At 40.6% G+C, this 18,576-nt stretch overlaps 1 protein-coding gene across 4 annotated transcripts in view; it reads right to left on the bottom strand.

The window, feature by feature from the left end:
* The window catches only part of EIF2AK2 (eukaryotic translation initiation factor 2 alpha kinase 2), a 39,225-nt gene that overhangs the window by 6,834 nt on the left and 13,815 nt on the right, over positions 1-18,576 (bottom strand). For 2 of the 4 annotated variants that reach the window (XM_019447380.2, XM_019447381.2), the window contains exons 6-15: positions 17,910-17,989; positions 17,656-17,749; positions 15,011-15,045; positions 13,404-13,466; positions 11,482-11,604; positions 8,439-8,558; positions 6,058-6,238; positions 3,565-3,693; positions 1,128-1,229; positions 57-110 (exon numbers count right to left, since the gene is read on the bottom strand). In XM_019447380.2, the coding sequence (XP_019302925.2) occupies positions 57-110; positions 1,128-1,229; positions 3,565-3,693; positions 6,058-6,238; positions 8,439-8,558; positions 11,482-11,604; positions 13,404-13,466; positions 15,011-15,045; positions 17,656-17,749; positions 17,910-17,989 (981 nt within the window). The remainder of the gene's footprint in view (positions 1-56; positions 111-1,127; positions 1,230-3,564; positions 3,694-6,057; positions 6,239-8,438; positions 8,559-11,481; positions 11,605-13,403; positions 13,467-15,010; positions 15,046-17,655; positions 17,750-17,909; positions 17,990-18,576) is intronic. The other 2 variants (XM_019447383.2, XM_019447392.2) reach the window with 2 other exon arrangements.

Here is an 18,576-nt window from a genome sequence, read left to right as displayed (position 1 = left end):
TACTAATAAATAGAACACTGAAATGAATAAAAGTCTGATTATTTTCAAGTACTTACTTCTCTGCCATCAAATACATCTGAGAACTTGCCGTCCCTTAGCTCTTTAAAAATCTGAAAATAAAACACACACACACACACACACATATATATATATATTATATATATATATATATATTCATGAGGAAGTTATTCACTCAGGAGGAAAACCAAATTGCTTCTTGGCCCAGAGGCAAGCAGGACTCTCCTCTCCCACCTTTCCCCATCCTTAACATCAACATGTTGAAGTGCTAAGAGCGTCATCTGCATTACTTCCCTTCATCCTTTTTGGCATCCTACGTGCTAGGTGTTTTCATTATCCCTGCTGTCCAGGGAAGGCTGTTGGCTCCAGCAAGTCCCTTTACTGAGCTTCAGACCAAGATATCCCTCCGGTTGCCTAATACGTTTAGCAGTTCCCCACTGCCCCCATAAGAAAGTCCATAATCTCGCCTTAATTTAGTCCCAACACATCTCTCCAGTGGGCCAACCATCCCTTCCTTGTCACTTACTACTCCAAGAAAAATGATTCTGTCTGCTAGTCCCACCCTCTGCACAAGGAAGGCTGGAATGATCTTTCTTCTATTTTGGACTATTAGAAGCCAACCAATCCTTCAAAGCCCAACTTAAATACCCCATGAAACCTAAATCCCTACAGCTAGAAAGATCTCTGTCCTGTTTCCCCAAGACTTCGTGTCTTTTCCCAAAAACATGTAGAGCATTCTCTTATAGTATCTTCCCTTCTAAAATAAAAGCTCCATGAGAACGAGGCTTATTCACATTTAAAACCCTGTAGCACTTAGCACAGTGTCTTAGGCAAAGCAGGCAATCAATAAAATTTTACTGACTGACTCAAATAAGAAACAGCTTTAGTTTTGTGAGATGTACACACCTTCAAAAGAAGACCAAAGTTTCTGGTCTGAAGCAAAAAGTTTTGGTTGCCCAACTGTGTGAAAGATTAAATCCATATTTCCTTCCCAGTCAATACTAATATATTCAAGTCTATCCTCACATAAGGGCAGTTACTGTAGCAGCACTTTGGAGATGACTGCTAATAATTTTTGTTGCTTAATTCTTTTTTGTGATATTATTTACCTGTAATGTTTCTGAAACAGTGGGACATATGTAAAGGAGTTCCGCGAGAATTAGCCCCAAAGCAAAGATGTCCACTTCGTTTCCATATTCTTGTAAAGAAATCTAAAGAGACCAAAATATGTTTATATTTGTTACTGATATATTTGTTACTGATACCTGATATAAACATCCATGGCTTCTGAAACCAAAACAGCTATTTGACCAAACTATCTTATATCATGTAACAATGCGTGTTTATTAGCAAGATCTGTGGAGTCTCACTGCCCTGGTTCAAATGTGTCACCAACTGGCTGCATCACTCATGTAAATTAACCATCAATGGTGGAATAATCTCAGCCATAAAATGGGGATAACAAAAATTTCAGCCTCAGAACTTGACAGTAGTGTTCAATAAGATGCAGGAGGCGAAACAGTTAAGAGTTCCCAGTAAGTGGCTTTCATGCAAATGTTCGTATGTATTCATAATGTTCTATAACTGGAAGCAATCCAAATGACCATCAGAAGAATAGAGAAGCACACTGTGGTATATTCAGGCAATGGAATAGTACTCAGTAATGAAAAGGAATAATCTGCTGGTATAAACAACCACCAGAGGTTCTCCAGCAGACATTAGCTTGACTGAAGTAATCAAATACAATAAAAAAATCATACATAAAATATGATTCCACTCATATGAAGCTCAAGACAGGGAAAACTAATCTGTGGTGACAGAAATCAGAGCACCGGCCGCCTCTGGGAAGGAGGGAGGGACTGGAAAGGGCCTGAGGGAATTTTCACAGGCGAGGGAGATGTCCTACATTTTCGCAAGTGTATGGGTTTCCCAGGTATAGATGCCTTTGTCAAATGACAAATGTACCTTTAAAATACATACACTTCATGATGTATAAATTATTTCTCAATAAAATGTTTTTCAGTTTAAAAACCACTAAGTAAATGAAAAGCACAATGAGGAATGATTTTTTCAAAAATATTTTAGGGTGACAATACAGGGTGCAGGAGTTAAAGTTTGTCTTCCACTTTCCTATTCCACAAAAAAAAATTATGTTTTTATGCCACATGGTCCCCAAGGGGAAAAGGTGGATTTCCTCTCTACCCTAGGCTCTCAAACATCAAAAAGATGAAAACAGACAACAAGCTATCAACCAAAAATGGAGACTATTAGAGTAATGAAACTACACATAAGACAAACATTCAAATGTTTTCCTTGATGATGGTTTCTTGTTATTTCTTTGTTTAAAATGTAGCATAGAAGATTTTAAGTTGTCATACAAGAACATTTCTGTAATATGGTTAACAGATACAGAATCAATATCCAAAATATATAAATATTCCTTACAAAGAAATTAGGAACAGATAACCTAATTAAGAAAAATGAGGAGAGCACATGAATAGAAAATCTGCAGAAAAGTGGTAAGTACATACATATATAGATGGCCTACCTTACTAAAAATCTGAAAAATGCAAACTAAAACATCAGGATACTCCTCATTCATCACTGAGGCCAAAATGCAGTCTGCTAGCACCCTAGTCTGGTTGGGAGTGTGAAGGAGAAAGCAGCATTCTCCTACACTTTGGGAGGAGGGCATAATAGAATCACTTTTTTCTGAATGACAATTTCACAGTATTTACCAAATTTGAAATGCACCTGTCAGCCTACTCAGTAATTTCACTTAAAGGAATCTATTACAGATTATCATGGAAATACTCATTTTTAGGGGCACCTGGGTGACTCAGTTGGTTAACTGGTGGACTCTTGATTTTGCCTCAGGTCATGATCTCATGATTGTGGGATCGAGCCCCGTGTCGGGCTCCACACTGAGCACAGAGCCTGCTTGGGATTCTCTCACTCTCTCTCTCTCTCTCTCCCTCTCTCTCTCTGCCCCTCTTCCTGCTCACTAGCACACTCTCTCTCAAAATAAATAAATAAACTTAAAAAAAAAAAGAAATATGTGTTTTTAGAGTCAAAGATAAGCAGAAAACACGTAAAAAGTTGGTAACAGCCTAAATAAACACTCATCAATAAGGAAACAGTTAAATAAATGATGGTATAGCTATACTTCAGTATACAATATAGTTGCTAAAATGGATGTCAGATCCGTCTGTGCTGGTACGGAAAGATTATGATACATTGTTGAGTGAAAAAAAAAGCCACAAAATAACAGTACAGTCAGTTATAGAAACATCTCTTTATATTTTTGTGCAAAAAGTCTGCATATATATACAAATGTGTGTTTATAAATGACTATAACTCACAGAAAATGATCCAAAAGGATAAACAACGACTCTATGAGAAGAGTAGGAATAGAAAGTTGGGTTAAAGGGAATTTTTCACTTTCTTCTGTGGATGTTTTAATTTTATAAGAGGTGTCTGTTATCTTTCTAATTAAAAATACAAAAGAAATGAAAACTATATAGACAGAAAGGAAAGGGACCTCACCTGTTCTGGGCTCATGTATCGAAGAGTTCCTGTATTCCTTGTCCGATTTGCGTAATTTTTCAGGGATGTCACAAGTCCAAAGTCTCCTATCTTTACTTGTTTTGTATCTACCAAAAACACGTTACCTGGCTACAAAAAAAAGAAAAAAACCCAATATTGAATTTATAAGCACCAATTTGACAGACTGTTAACACATATCCAAATCACATTTAACAAGGGCTATTTTTATATTTCCTTATAAGACATTTACCCTTACACAGGTAGCCCCAAACAGGGTATTTAATATCACACGTCTTTAAAATGCCAGTTGAAGAAGTAAGGATTTCTCTAAGAGAAGGCTTTGGGCATTGCTGCCTTCAAATCTCTGAAGACATGTTTAATGTGAGGTAGATTCACTCTGTACGGTGCAAAGGGATGGATCCAGGACTGGTGGGAAGAAAAAACCCAAAGGTTTGCTTTAATATATCCTAATAAACTAACAGTGTGGTCCAAGGAATGGGACTTTGAGAGTCCCCATGTCAGAGAGTATTCAAGGTGGGGCTGGACACCCACTTGTTAGAAATGTTGCAAGTATGAGTCCAGGATCTGTTGGGGATTGAAGTCGACACCTTTAAGATCTCTTCTAAGTTTGAGATTCTCAGAATGAGTCTCTTGTCAATAATGTTGTAAGATAGCGCATGCAGCAACCGTAGTAGAGAAGCTAGAAAAGTTGGAAGATGGAAAGAAGGCTCAGGAGAATTAAGGTCTGATCTCTGAGCAACTACAGACACGGAGCAAACATCGTCTGCAAACAGACACAAGAAAAGAACACTGTGACACAGGGCAACAGGAAGTATGGGGTACAGGAGAGAACGGGCAAGAGACGTGCTAGAGAAAGGAACATCCAGTCAGCACCCATCAGTTTCGAGAATTCATCCAGAGCAGGGGAGCCTGGGAGTTAATACCCAAACTTCTGCATTTATTTGCAGGTTACTTTACAAGTAAATAAATGTGCTTAATTTGTTATTTAACTATATATATATATATATCACCTATTCCAAGGTGAAGGCATAGCCAATCGAAATGTATTTTTCTGAACACAGTTCTTACGACATTCCAACTTCAAAGAGCACCTTCAGATATTAAAGCAGATGAAAGTAGGTGGACTCCAACACAAAGGCCTTGGCCATCCAGCTCCTGGGAAGACCAAAGACACAATATCTTTTATGGGCCAATTATTCCTATGTAGGCCCAACAACTACAACTACGCGTCCTTCTTTTACTCAAGAAACTCTTTTGTTTCATCCTTATTCTTGACTGTTTTAGATGGGTGGGGTAAGCAAACAGCCAAGATCTACACAGAAAAGGTGCTTCTCCTGGATCCAGAGTCATCAGGAAAGGCTACCTGAAGAGCCTGAGACCAAAGAAGACAAGCAGGAGAATGTTCCATGCAAGAAGAAGAGGAGCAAAGCCTCCGTGATAGGATTCAGCATGGCCAAAGTGTGATGGAAGGAGGCCAATCACAGGGAAGAGAGAGTGAGGGAGGCTGTGAAAAGCTGTTCTGTCTTCTTTGATTTTGATGAGGAGGTAAAATGGGAAAACAGCTCATCTCAACCATGAAAGAAGCTAGAAAGCCAGCAGAAAATAAAAATACAAAGGTATGCTGTGTGTTACAAGTTTTGGATTACAATTTTCCAATCACGGGGTAGAAATGTCTAACCAAATGCCAGGAAAGTTCTAGACTCTGGACCCAGTAGCTATGATTGCCGTCATGAATAATGACTGATAGGGGCGCCTGGGTGGCTCCTTTGGTTAAGCATCCAACTGCATCTCAGGTCATGATCTCAAGCCCCACATTGGGTTCTCTGCGGTCACCACGGAGCCTGCTTTGGATCTCCTGGCCCCCTCCTGTCAGCCCCTCCCCCACTTTCTCTCTCTCTCTCAAAAATAAATATTAAAAAAAAGAGTAATGACTGAGAAATTGGGAGAATCATGTTCCCAAAGCCAGTCATCAGAGTCCCTTCTGCTTCTCAAACAAGCCTGAGTATATATAGGCTCACTGTCTCAATAAATTGATTTGTCCTGAAGATCCTCTGAATGGTCCTATGGGAATGGTATTTGGGGCAAGATCTAGATCCATTCTAACTTCAGAGGATCAGAGATATTATTTCCTCAGGACTGTTAATCAATTCTAAAACTACAGAAGATACTTTTTAGAATGACTAAACCATAGGGGTGCCTGGGTGGCTCAGTCGGTTGAGCATCTGACATCAGCTCAGGTCATGATCTCGCGGTCCGTGAGTTCGAGCCCCGTGTCGGGCTCTGGGCTGACAGCTCAGAGCCTGGAGCCTGCTTCAGATTCTGTGCTCCCTCTCTCTCTGCCCATCCCCCGCTAGCACTCCGTCTCTCTCTCTCTCTCTCTCTCAAGAATAAAACAGACATTAAAAAAATTTAAAAAAAATAAAATTACTAAATCATATTTATCAATTCCTAACAAAGTACATTTTCATTTACCTTAAGGTCTCTATGGATTAACTGTTGGCAATGTATATAATCCACACCTGCTGTTATCTGTTCATACAATTCCAAAGCCAAATGTTTGTCTGGTGTCTGGCCTCTTCTGCTGTCAATCCATTGCTCCAATGTCCCTTTACCACAGAATTCCATTTGGATGAAAAGGCACTTAGTCTTTGGTCTGGATATAAAATTCACAGTATATTACAAATAGCAATAAAAAGAAATTTATAAAAAAATAACATTTCTTTTTAAAATTATACTTCATCTTCTTAAGAATCCCAAAACATGTCTGAAAGCAGAAATCTAGGGGTGCCTGGGTGGCTCAGTCGGTTAAGTGTCTGACTCTTGATTTTGGCTCAGGTCATGATCTCACAGTTCATGAGATCTTGCTAGCATCTGGCTCTGAGCTGTCAGCACAGAGACTGGTTAGGATTCTCTCTCGCCTCTTTCGCTGCCCCTCCCTTGCTCACATATGTGCACACACATGCTCTCTCTTTCTCAAAATAAGTAAATAAACTTAAAAAAACATGAAAATCTAAATGTAATAAACTTGAATCAAAATAAAATAAATCATTTTTGATTTAAATTGTAAGTTCCCAAATGTCCAGAGCTTTATTTGTTAAGTAATTTACAAAGTATGACACTGCCCATTCTCTAATGGTAAGGGTCCTTGATCACCTTTGCTAGTAGAAAGGAATAGGAACACCAATACAATGGAATTAAGGAAAACCAAATTGCATTACTACATAAAGTAATTCTGGAACATTTTAATTCACTATTGGCCTACTGAGCATCTGTTTTGTGAAAGGCCCAGAACAGTCACCTACAGATGAGAAAACAAATTAGATACTATCCTTGCTGTCATGGGGGTTATTAGTTTAAGGAGAGAGAAATACAGGAAAAACAAATCGAAAACAATAGTGTAAGGATCGTTTCTCAAAGAGAAATGCCAACAAATTGCTCTGACATATACTTGCGAGGACTAATTTTGCTAACCATGTTTTTATCTTGCTTTATAAACTAAGTTGGCTTCAATATTAATTTATTTTCTTCAAACTTATGTTGGTTAGAAAATAGGAAAAGAAAGCCAAAAATCTGCTGAAAGCTGAAGAAGTCCTGTCTGTATGCTGATGGTGGATGAGTCCTGAAACTAATGATAAAGCTCTCAGTCACTTGGGGTGGATGGAGCTGGTGCTGGGGGTGGGAGTCGATGAATGAACAGACCCTCATTGTCCTCAGGATTTCAGTGAGGACAGTCCCCAAGAAACACTGGCTGACTTTTCAGAAGCAGATGCCAGGTCTTTAGAGCCCTCCAGTCCTTTGTCAGGGTCTTACCTGAGACAAAGCATGAGTGATGCAAGGTGGGGTACCTCCTTGGTCTTAAATTATTTTCAATGCCCACCACTCCACTGTAAGTGGTGTGGTTGTATTCAAAAGGGACCCCTTGGGGTGTCTGCCTGGCTCAGTTGGTAGAGCATGTAACTTTTGACCTCAGGGCCATGGGTTCAAGCCCCACGTTGGACATGGAGCCAACTTAAAATATTAAAAAAGAGAGAGAGACAGAGAGAGACAGACCACTTAACTGCACCCCAACAATCAGGAGTCTCTGAGAGGGACATAAAAGTGTTGGCAGCTGAGGAGGGGTTTCCAGCTGTAGCATCCATAATGTGTTCAAACCTTCTTCCTAAGACTGCATGTACAGCCTAGCCTGAAGCCGGGGTAAGTGAGCAAGCCTACAAATTAAACAATGGAGACAAAAAGCTAAACCTGAGATTTTCAAAACAGATGAGGACAGGGATACCTGGCTGGCTCAGTCAGAAAAGCATGCAACTCCTGATCTTGGGGTTGTGAGTTCGAGCCCCACACTGGGTGTAGAGGTTACTAAAAATAATAAATAAACTAAAAAAAAAAAAGGTATACATTTAAAAAAATAAAACAGTTGAGGACAATAAAAAAATTTTTTTAAGCAAGTGTGGAGCAAGGGATAGAAGCAAGGACAAGATTATTGTCTCAAACGGTGTTTGTGGTTGGTGATTATTTAAAAAAAAAAATTTTTTTTTTTAACGTTTATTTATTTTTGAGACAGAGAGAGACAGAGCATGAACGGGGGAGGGGCAGAGAGAGAGGGAGACACAGAACCGGAAGCAGGCTCCAGGCCCTAGGCCATCAGCCCAGAGCCCGACGCGGGGCTCGAACTCACAGACCGCGAGATCGTGACCTGAGCTGAAGTCGGACGCTTAACTGACTGAGCCACCCAGGCGCCCCGCGTGGTTGGTGATTATTAAATGTAATAACTAATGGCCTTATCTTCTGGCCTACACCTAGTAAATAACAGTTTCTTCCAACCTGTTAGGGCTATGAGAATTCTTTTTAGTTACCTTGAAGTGTTAATGCTGTCCACAGAATGGTAATCATCGCCAAACCAGCAGCTGTAGTAGTGAACGATATTTGGGTGATCGAGAGCTGCCAAAGCTTTTACTTCACGCTCTGCCTTCCTGCTTTAAAGAAACAGGGAACATAAAAGTGTCAGCATCATCCCTGCTATGAACTACAAGTCAGGTGACAGAAGACAACTACCTATGCTCCCTTATGAAACAGTTGCCGTGGTTCCCACACACTGAGTTTTTAGAATGGAGGCCAGGAGTACTCGAAAGGAAAAACTGAACACACAGAAAAAACATGGCTGTCCTCACTCTCAACATGAGAAAAAGCAGTGACTTAATCAAGTTCAAGCATCAGACATTTTAAAAGCCATTTGTAGTCATCTTTGAAATGCCAGTCAAGCAATTTTTGGTTGCTAATTCATACATCATATTTTGTTTAGCCTTGTGTTGAAATCACTTTGGATTTCATAAGCAAACCCTAATAGGGCAGCAAGGGCAACATAGGCAACGTGATGAACCTAACTCAAAATTTTAAATGTATAACAGAAATACACAAAGGAGATATCTACGCAGAGAAAGCAAGACTTCACTGTATGTGTGGGAGCTTTATAGTGATCTGGAGTCAAGAGCTGAGAAAATGCTATGCTACATGGAATAAATAAATTTGAGATTTCAATGAGGAGAAAAGATAAGCAAACATTTTACAATTCCATTTTCTAATTTGCAAAGTTCCATAACTACATGACGTAACATTTATAAAAATAAAGGGAAAAAAAGTACTCATGCATCAACAGCCCTAACACAATCAGTTACTGTTTTGGATTGTTTCTTATTGTCTTTCTTCCTATACATTTTTATATACTTGTAATTATAGTATATAGTTTTTATCCTATTTCTCCACATAACAGGTTATATTTACCATTTTCCTTGTTACACAATTTGTATAACCATCATGTAAACTTTTTAATGTAAGATTTCTAAAGTACAAAAAAGTAGAGCAAACAGATTCATGAACTAGCCATTACCCAAATGAAACTGTTATTAACTCCTGGCCAATCTCGTTTCATCTGTACTCTCACCCACTCCCTCATCTTCCCTGGATTATTCTGAAGCAAATTCCAGCATCATATCATTTCATGTCTGAATATTTTCCGTATGTAAGCTTAGCCATCGAACAGGGGAGAGAACAAAACATACGTAATCATTTCTTCGTTGCTGGACCTTTAGTTTGTTCTAATTTTTCACTGTTATAATGACACAGTGATTTACATCTTCTTGTATAACTTTTTCCACAATTTGGATAATATCCTTAGAATAGGTTCCCAGATGGGAAATCCACAGGTCAAGGTGTATAAATATTCCAAGTATATTTTTTTTAATTTAATAATTATTTCTGAGAGACAGAGAACGCAAGCATGGAGAGGGGCAAACAGAGAGGGAGACACAGAATCTGAAGCAGTCTCCAGGCTCGAGGTGTCAGCACAGAGCCTGTTGTGGGGCTTGAACTCACGAACCACGAGATCGTGACCTGAGCTGAAGTTGGATGCTTAATCGACTGAGCCACCCAGGTGCCCCTCCACGTATATTTCTAACTGTGTTATACCAATTTATGAAGCTACTAAAAATGTCCAACATACTGTACTCTTATCATCATTACATATTACCATTAAGAAAAATGCTGCTGAATGGAAAGAACAACACTTCATTCATGTTAAGCAAAATAATGTAACGGAAAAAAAAGGCTTGTTTTGATGCCAGGTGGACAAGGCAAGGCATTGTCCGTGAGAAGGGAAGTAGGTGTGTCTGGCTGAGATGAGGAATGGCCAGGACTCCACGCCTGCTTCTCCTTTACTCATGTCATTTTCCATAGCTCATATCTGTTCCCCATATCCTTCCCTAGTCCTTGAGGGATAGGTCTACCAAGTTATACATAGTCCAACTGTCAGAAACCAACTAGCAAGATTGGTGAACCGGTGAGCTTGTGATTTAATACTTCCTTCCCACATGTTCTCTTTTCTGAAGGAGTTCTATCCAGTAAGTGGGAAGGGTGGGAGTAAGTGGGTGCAGATAATACATGAAACAAACATGGGGAGCAAGGGGTTATAGTGGGAACACAATGGATCAGCATTCCAGAAAACAAGTTCTAAATCTCCACCTTGTTACCATAGTAGGTAGCAACCAAAGATGGTCATCAATTCGTGTCCTCCCCATACATACATCCACTCCTCAGATTAAGAGGTAGAGTCTATTTGCCCTCTACCTGAGTCTGAGCTGGCCTTAGTGATGTTGTTTAACCAATATTATGTGGAACTTCCAAGACTAGGTCAAAAGCAGCCTTTGCTGTTCCCTCTTGGGATGACTTTCTCTGAGGACAATCCTTCTTGGAATGCAGCGACTAGGTTGTGAGAAGCCCAGGTGACATAAAGAGGCCACGTAGAGGCGCTCTGGTTAACAGCTGAAATTCCAGCCCACAGCCAGCATCAACTGCTAGCCATGTGCGACAGCCATCACTAGCCAAGCTTTCAGATGACTTCTGACAGCAAATGCATGAGAGACCCCGTGTGAGGATGGCCCAGATGGCCACAGCCAACTCAGAGAACCATGAGAGATAATAATACCTGTTATTTTTAAGCCACTACATTTTGGAGTGGTGTATGATGCAATAATAGACAAACAGTCACCTATTGACAAATCAGTTCCCAGCTTTGGGTCTCAGTCTCCTAGTCCTTCCAACAAAGAGAGGAGACCAGAAAATCTCAAAGGTCACTGTGAGCCAGATGATTCTATTACTTCCGTTTTCACCAAGACAAGCTCAAAAGAATGATCAATGGTATATTCTTTTTTTTTTTTTAATAACCACAGTAAAGTGAGGTCATTTCACAGTAAGCCAAGCCCCTGATGATAGAGCAACATTTTTAAGGAAGACTAGAAAAAACTAAATAATATGCTAAGGAAGAAGAGGGAAACATAAAAAAAAAAAAAAGAATAGTGCAGGTTCACACACCTCATTCAAAGAAATAAAACATTTACTACTTACTCGCTATCATATTTAACACGTTTAACAACGTAAGTCTTCCTATCAATTCTGTGTTTTGCTTTGAAAACTTGGCCATATCCACCTGAGCCAATCGGTTCTATTTCTGTAAAATCGCTGGTAAACCTTAAAAGATAAAAATACATGGTTATTCTGAGGTTCAATGGTCACTGCCCACCCAGCCTCCCAACCCTTCCACTTTCCCTTAATGTCACTGGCAAAATGGACTCTACAAGAAACATGGCTCTCTCCTTCTAAATGAGAAGAGTCTACTCCACAGAAACTCTTGAATCACAAAGGATAGCTACTCCTGCTCCTGCTCCCAAAATAACAGACCACCTCTGGTAATTACGTTCAACTTCTGGCTGGTACAAAAGCCATGATAATTTTATCTCAAGTATAAAACTTTAGAAAGAAGTGCCATGGGGCGCCTGGGTGGCTCAGTGTGTTAAGTGTCTGACTTCAGCTCAGGTCATCATCTCACGGTTCGTGAGTTCAAGCCCCGCGTCGGGCTCTGTGCTGACAGCTCAGAGCCTGGAGCCTGCTTTGGATTCTGTGTCTCTCTCTTTCTCTGCCCTTCCCCTGCTTGAGCTCTGTCTCTGTCTCTCTCCCTAAAAATAAATAAAGATTAAAAAAAATTTTTTTAATAAAAAAAATAGAGAGAAGTGTTGTATTATGTTCCACAGCTATCACCAAGCTGTCATAAGAGAAATGAGCATGTTCTCTGAGCCTGCCTAGGTCTGTAACTACCTGGGGTTCCCCTCTCTCTCCTGTCCTGCATTCCATCATTAAGCCCTGCCAATTCTACTTCCAAAACCTATCACTGGTATGCACCCACTTTCCTCATCTCCAACAGCTATACACTAGTCCAACCTTCTATCAGGCTCCTTCATGAGCCACACAGCAACCAGTGTGAAAAAATGGAGTATGATCATGTCTCTCTATTGCCTAAATTCTCCAATAGCCTCCTTTTCATTAAGCCAAAGCCAGAAAGTCCTTAGATGGCCCATAAGGAGTCTCCTACTTCCCTGCCCAGCCTGTCTCATGGCACCGTGTCCTTGTTCCCTGCACTCCAAGCACACAGCCTCTGCTCCTTGAACACTCACCTACCTTTCCTACCTTTACTTTTCCACATGTGGCTCTTTTGCAGAGCCACAGAGCTTCTCCACCTCCCTGTCCTAACTCATCCTCCAGGCGCCCCCACACCAGTGACCCCACAGGAAGCCTTGCTTCACCCCTCACACTAAACCCAAGGTTCCTATTTCCACTTCTTACCATGTCATTGCTTCTAAGACCATGCGTGGTAATTACAGATTTTTCATGGAATTATTCTCCCCACAAAACTGTGAGGGCGGAAGATGTTTCTATTTGTTCCACTCTAAATCCAATGCCCAAAAGTGTGCCAGGTGTGTATTAGGGACTTATGAAATGTTTGCGGATTCTTTTAAACTTGTATTCAGTGTCCTCCTATTGCAAATAGGCTTCATTTTTTTAGGTACTTTATTCAAACCCAAACATGCAATCTACCACAAGGGGAACCTTTTTCCAAAGTGAAATCTGGAATGGAGCTGGAAAGTGGAAAACATATTCAAGTGGAGCTGTTCAGATTCCTGCAAGAGTCTTTTCTAAGAAATCATTGGTTTATAGAAATATTTACCTTCGATATTAAAAACGTCCATGGATGTCAGAAAAATTCACATAACTACCCAGTAGATCTACAATCACCACATTCCATCTGGATTCATCTAAACTTTCCGTCTCCAGGAGACAATGATCCTTTGCGGATCTGAGTGTACTAAAAAATTAAACTGTTCAGGTAGAAATATAATTTAGCCTGGCTGACGAACAACAGTCCCTTAAGAAACTTTTGTCGAAGGGGCGAACATATCTGTAATCAGATTCTTTGTCACAGCTTTCCCTCTTACCTGAGTTCCACAGAACACCTGCTGTCTTTTGTCACAGGAGAGTTAAATGTAGGTGCCAAACTTCTAAGATTTAAGACAAGAATATGAAACTCAAATAAAACTGAAATCAAATATAACGTTAGAAGAGGTTTTATGTCACACACTAGTTTTTTTAATATATTCAGTCAACTATTAGAATTACAGGGTTGAAAGCATTCACCTTTTCCTTTATAAAACAATAAACTTAACAGTTCTCCTCTGTCAACTAATGATTTTTCATTCCTTTTCTGATTCCTTATTTATTTATTTATTTATTTATTTATTTATTTATTTATTTATTTATTATTTTTGCCTGAACACATTTATTGCTGGTGTGCCCCAGCCTCCCTTTTTCTCCCTCCAGACTCAGAACCAAAGGACTTCTATCTGCTTGCACTGTCATTCCGGTCATTTTACCCTTTGTACTTTATTCCTTACTGGCCATGACACCTGCTTTTGGAAGTTCAAACCCCACTTAAAACTAAACCTCTTCAAATTGCTATCTTCCCTTTAAGCCCTCAGGTTCCTAACACCATCAGCTGTTAGGCCATCAGCCATGATGCCTGATTCCCATCTACATCTCACCCACAAGGAATAGTCTTAAAATCCTTTCTCCATTGCTTCTTCCCCCAGTTACTGGAACCATACTCCCTCAAACCCTGCCCACTCTTCTCGTATGGTCTGTCTTGCAGATTCTCCTCACCCTCCTCACTGCCACGATAACCAATGGCTGATGTCTGGATCACCTCACATGTACATCTCTCTTCTCTCCACCCAAACACCCACATCAGGAATCGTCTTTCCTTGACACACCTCCTACTCTTCAGAATATATCGGTGGCTCATAATGGCTCCTACTGCCACCTCACCCTCACGGCTGACTTATAATTACGTCCTCGTTTTTCTCTTCAGGTCAAAAAAACAATCCACGTGGGGCGCCTGGGTGGCTCAGTTGGTTAAGTGTCCAACTTCGACTCAGGTCATGATCTCACAGTACATGAGTTCAAGCCCCATGTCGGGCTCTGTGCTGACAGCTCAGAGCCTGGAGCCTGTTTCAGATTCTATGTCTCCCTCTCTCTGCCCCTCCCCTGCTCACATTCCATCTCTGTGTCAAAAATAAACATCAAAAAAAAAAAAAAAAGAAGAAGAAGAAGAAAGAAACCAATCCACCACCATTTATGTAACATTTGGTCTTTTTCTTTTCTTGCCCAAGTCATTACACCATCTCTACCCTACCTGGCTGTCTGTAAAATAACACACTTCACTGGAGAGTACTTCCCTAAGCCCACATCTGTCAGCCTCATCCAAAATAATGCCCTTAACCAATGACTTTAGTGACCCCCTACAGGCTTTATGTCCACAGTGCAGTATGTACATCCATTCAAAGATTTCTCTACATATTTACAATTATTTGTTTGTAGATGTCAAGCTTTCTGTGATCCTCAACCATGCTTCCCCACCTCTGAAACTCCACACAAATGACGATGTATAGTATTCTACAAATACTAAAGACTTAGTAAATAAGGCTAACAAACGAAGTCTGAAATAAAACTTCGTTTCAAAATACAGTCACTGCATAATGATACTCACCTTTTCACCTTCTTTTCACTATTTCTGACATTGTCCTATAATAAAAGAAAATGAAAAATAGTTTCAGATGATTAAATCAATTCTCTTGCTTGAACTTGCTCTTCTTCCTGCTGTACTTCTAGATGGTTCTGTGACATTTTTTTGGTCCCTTAGATGAACAGCGTCAACTTGTGTACTCTCGTCACGCCCTGCTTCTCAGGTTGGCTACATCAGTGTTCTCATCTATAATAGCAACCAAATAGACATGGTGGGAAGGGCAAAAAGGTAGTCCTAGGGCATGTTCAGCAGAAGCACAGATTCCCCTGGTACAGAACGTGGCCTCCCTGGCGATGCCCCGGGACGGTGGGTCTCACCAAGTCATCCACAGTGCTAATGAAGAAGAAATAGAGCTCAGGGACTAGTTTAAAGTAATTCCCCAAGTGTTTCTGATCTGATCAGTTAAAAATGGCAATGCTGGGGCGCCTGGGTGGCTCAGTCGGTTAAGCGTCTGACTTCAGCTCAGGTCACGATCTTGCAGATCGTGGGTTTGAGCCCGGCATCGGGCTCTGGGCTCGCAGTGCAGTGCCTGCTAGGGCTCCTCTGTCTCCCTCTCTCTCTGCCCCTCCCCTGCTTGTTCTCTCTCTCTCAAAAATAAATAAAATTTTTAAAAAATCCAAACTGTTTTAAAAAATGGCAATGCTGAAATATTCATTTTTAGCAAAAATTAACAATTTAATTAAAAAAATTTTTTTAACGTTTATTTATTTTTGAGACAGAGAGAGACAGAGCATGAACGGGGGAGGGTCAGAGAGAGGGAGACACAGAATCTGAAACAGGCTCCAGGCTCTGAGCTGTCAGCACAGGCTCGAACTCACGGACCGCGAGATCATGACCTGAGCCGAAGCCGGCCGCTCAACTGACTGAGCCACCCAGGCGCCCCAACAATTTAATTTTAATAGTTAAGAAAAAAAGAGAAGTCCTGGATATATCTCAAAAACTAATTTCACATAGCTATTCTTTATTCATATTCACTTTTATTCTGGTAGGTTTGGTAACTTTGTAGTTTTACCAAGTTGAGTATGTTGACACAGAGTGGGGAGCATCGAACTAAGAACTTTTGAGCTCATAGCACCTACCAGCCTCAGTATTGTGTGATGACTAAGCTATGGTTAACTTAGCCATTCTGTTAATGGACAATGTTTTTTTTCTAATCTCCTCCTGTTACCAATGCTGTTGCAAAGAACGTGCTTATCCAATGTCTCTGTACATACGTATGAGTGTTTCTCTAGTACATATTCCCCAGGAAGGGAACTGCCTGAAGGCATGGCACACACACCCTCCACTTCACTACGTGTCGCCAGACCGTTCTCCACAATGACTGCACCAACTTACGCTTCCACCAGCAGCAGCGTATAGCGGTCATAACTGGAACACAGCTGTGCCAATGTTTAGTACTGCCAGACTCAAATTTTGCCATGGTAATGGGCTTAAAATGATACCTAACTGTGTTTTGATTTGCATGTTCACGATTACTATGCAGTGAAGCATCTTTTCATATGTTGGGGCCTATTTGGGTATCTCTTCTCTGACCCGTTTGTTCAGATATTTTGCACATCTTTATACTGAGCCACTTTTCTTTTTCTTATTGATTTGTTCATCGCTCGTTATAAACAGGACACTTTTATAACACTAATCATCACCACAAAAATTATCTGATTTTTTAATTTACTTTTGAGAGAGAGAGAGACAGAGAGAGAGACAGAGCATGAGGGGGGAGGGGCAGAGAGTGAGTGAGACACAGAATCTGAAGCAGGCTCCAGGCTCTGAGCTGTCAGCACAGAGCCCCATACAGGGCTTGAACTTGTGAACTGTGGTATCATGACCTGAGCTGAAGTCAGATTCTTAACCGACTAAGCCATCCAGACGCCCCCCAAATTATCTGATTTTTAACATTAGTTCTGATTTTTTAAAACAAGAGCAGAACTGGGGCGCCTGGGTGGCTCAGTCAGTTAAGCATCTGACTCTTAATTTCAGCTCAAGTCATGATCCTAGGGTCTTGGGATTGAGCCCTGTGTTAAGCTCCGTGCTGAGTGTGGAGGTTGCTTAAGATTTCTCTCTCTCAAGCCAAACCGTAAGAGACTCTTAAAAACTGAGAATAAACTGAGGGTTGATGGGGGGTGGGAGGGAGGGGGGTTGAGTGATGGGCATTGAGGAGGGCACCTGTTGGGATGAGCACTGGGTATTGTATGGAAACCAATTTGACAATAAATTTCATATTAAAAAAAAAAAAAGATTTCTGTCTCTCTCCCTCTGCCCATCTCCCCCACACATGTTCGTGTTCTCTCTCTCTCTTGAAAATAAAACAGGAGCAGAATTATATTAATGGACCTTTCAAGTACTAATTGATAGAAGATAAGCATGATCATAGGAATATATGAAAACATGAAGGTGAGTAGGGAGAAGATGAGAGTGAATAGTGGAGGAATTTTGCATGTGAGGAATGGGAGTTAATAAAGGAGGAAGTCAAATGCTGCCACATATCAATATGAAATAAGAGTGCACCAGATAATAGAAAAATTACGGTTGGGTACGGGAGATAATTTTTAAATGAGGAAATACAAAGAAAATAAGGAAACTAATTAGGAAGCTAGAGGCTAATACTATACCATAGGAGATGAAGAATTGTTTACACGGCCCCTGTCACAACTTCCTCCTGATGAATTTTCCAAGAAATCATTTTCAGATGGTGATTCAGAAGCGCTGGAAGAAAGGGGAATAATTGTTAATTTGTGAATTCTGCCTATTTTTTGTTGATCAGTAATTTCTTTCTCTAAATTCTCCTTCAACATTTTCATAAAATGTGCACTTTCAGGCAGCAATCTTAATTTGTTAAATATCACAGCTGTTTGCTCATACTTACGATATGCTTTTCACCAAAGTGTTGCTTCCAGAGTCACCAGGCGAAGTAATCAAAGAACCAGCTAATACCGAGTCAGCTTTCTGAAAGAAAGAGTACCCCTTAGGAGTTTGAAGAGCAATTAAATTATTGCTCCATACTGACTCAGTCTCTGTGTGCTAACTACCACATTTATTTATGAATGCTTGATCTGGATTTACAAAACAACCCTGAGGGGGGCGCCTGGGTGGCTCAGTTGGTTGGATGACCAACTCTTGATTTCCAGTCAGGTCATGATCTCACAGTTTGTGAGTTCCAGCCCTGCATCAGGCTGTGCTACGAGTGCAGAGCCTGCTTGAGACTCATTCTCTCTCCCTCTCTCTGCCCTTCCCCCGCTCATGCACGTGTTCTCCCTCTCTCCCAAAATAAATAAATAAATATTCAAACAAACAAACAAACCCTGAACTGCCAACAGAACTTTGATCTCTGGGGCCTCATGGCCCCACGGCTCATGGCTCATGGCTCATTGGTGAAACACAGAATGGAGGAATCCTTTTGCTATGTTACTGGCTGTCCTGGCATCATCTAAACACAGTCTAACCTTTCCAGGGGAATTCTACCAAACACTTAAAGAAGAGTTAACACCTATTCTTTTGAAGCTCTTCCAAAAATATAAATGGAAAGAAAACTT

The sequence above is a fragment of the Panthera pardus genome, unplaced genomic scaffold, assembly GCF_024362965.1.
Source record: "Panthera pardus isolate Hobbes unplaced genomic scaffold, ASM2436296v1 HiC_scaffold_26, whole genome shotgun sequence".
Classification (NCBI taxonomy): Eukaryota; Metazoa; Chordata; class Mammalia; order Carnivora; family Felidae; genus Panthera; species Panthera pardus.
This window is presented reverse-complemented; position numbering and strand designations above follow the sequence as displayed.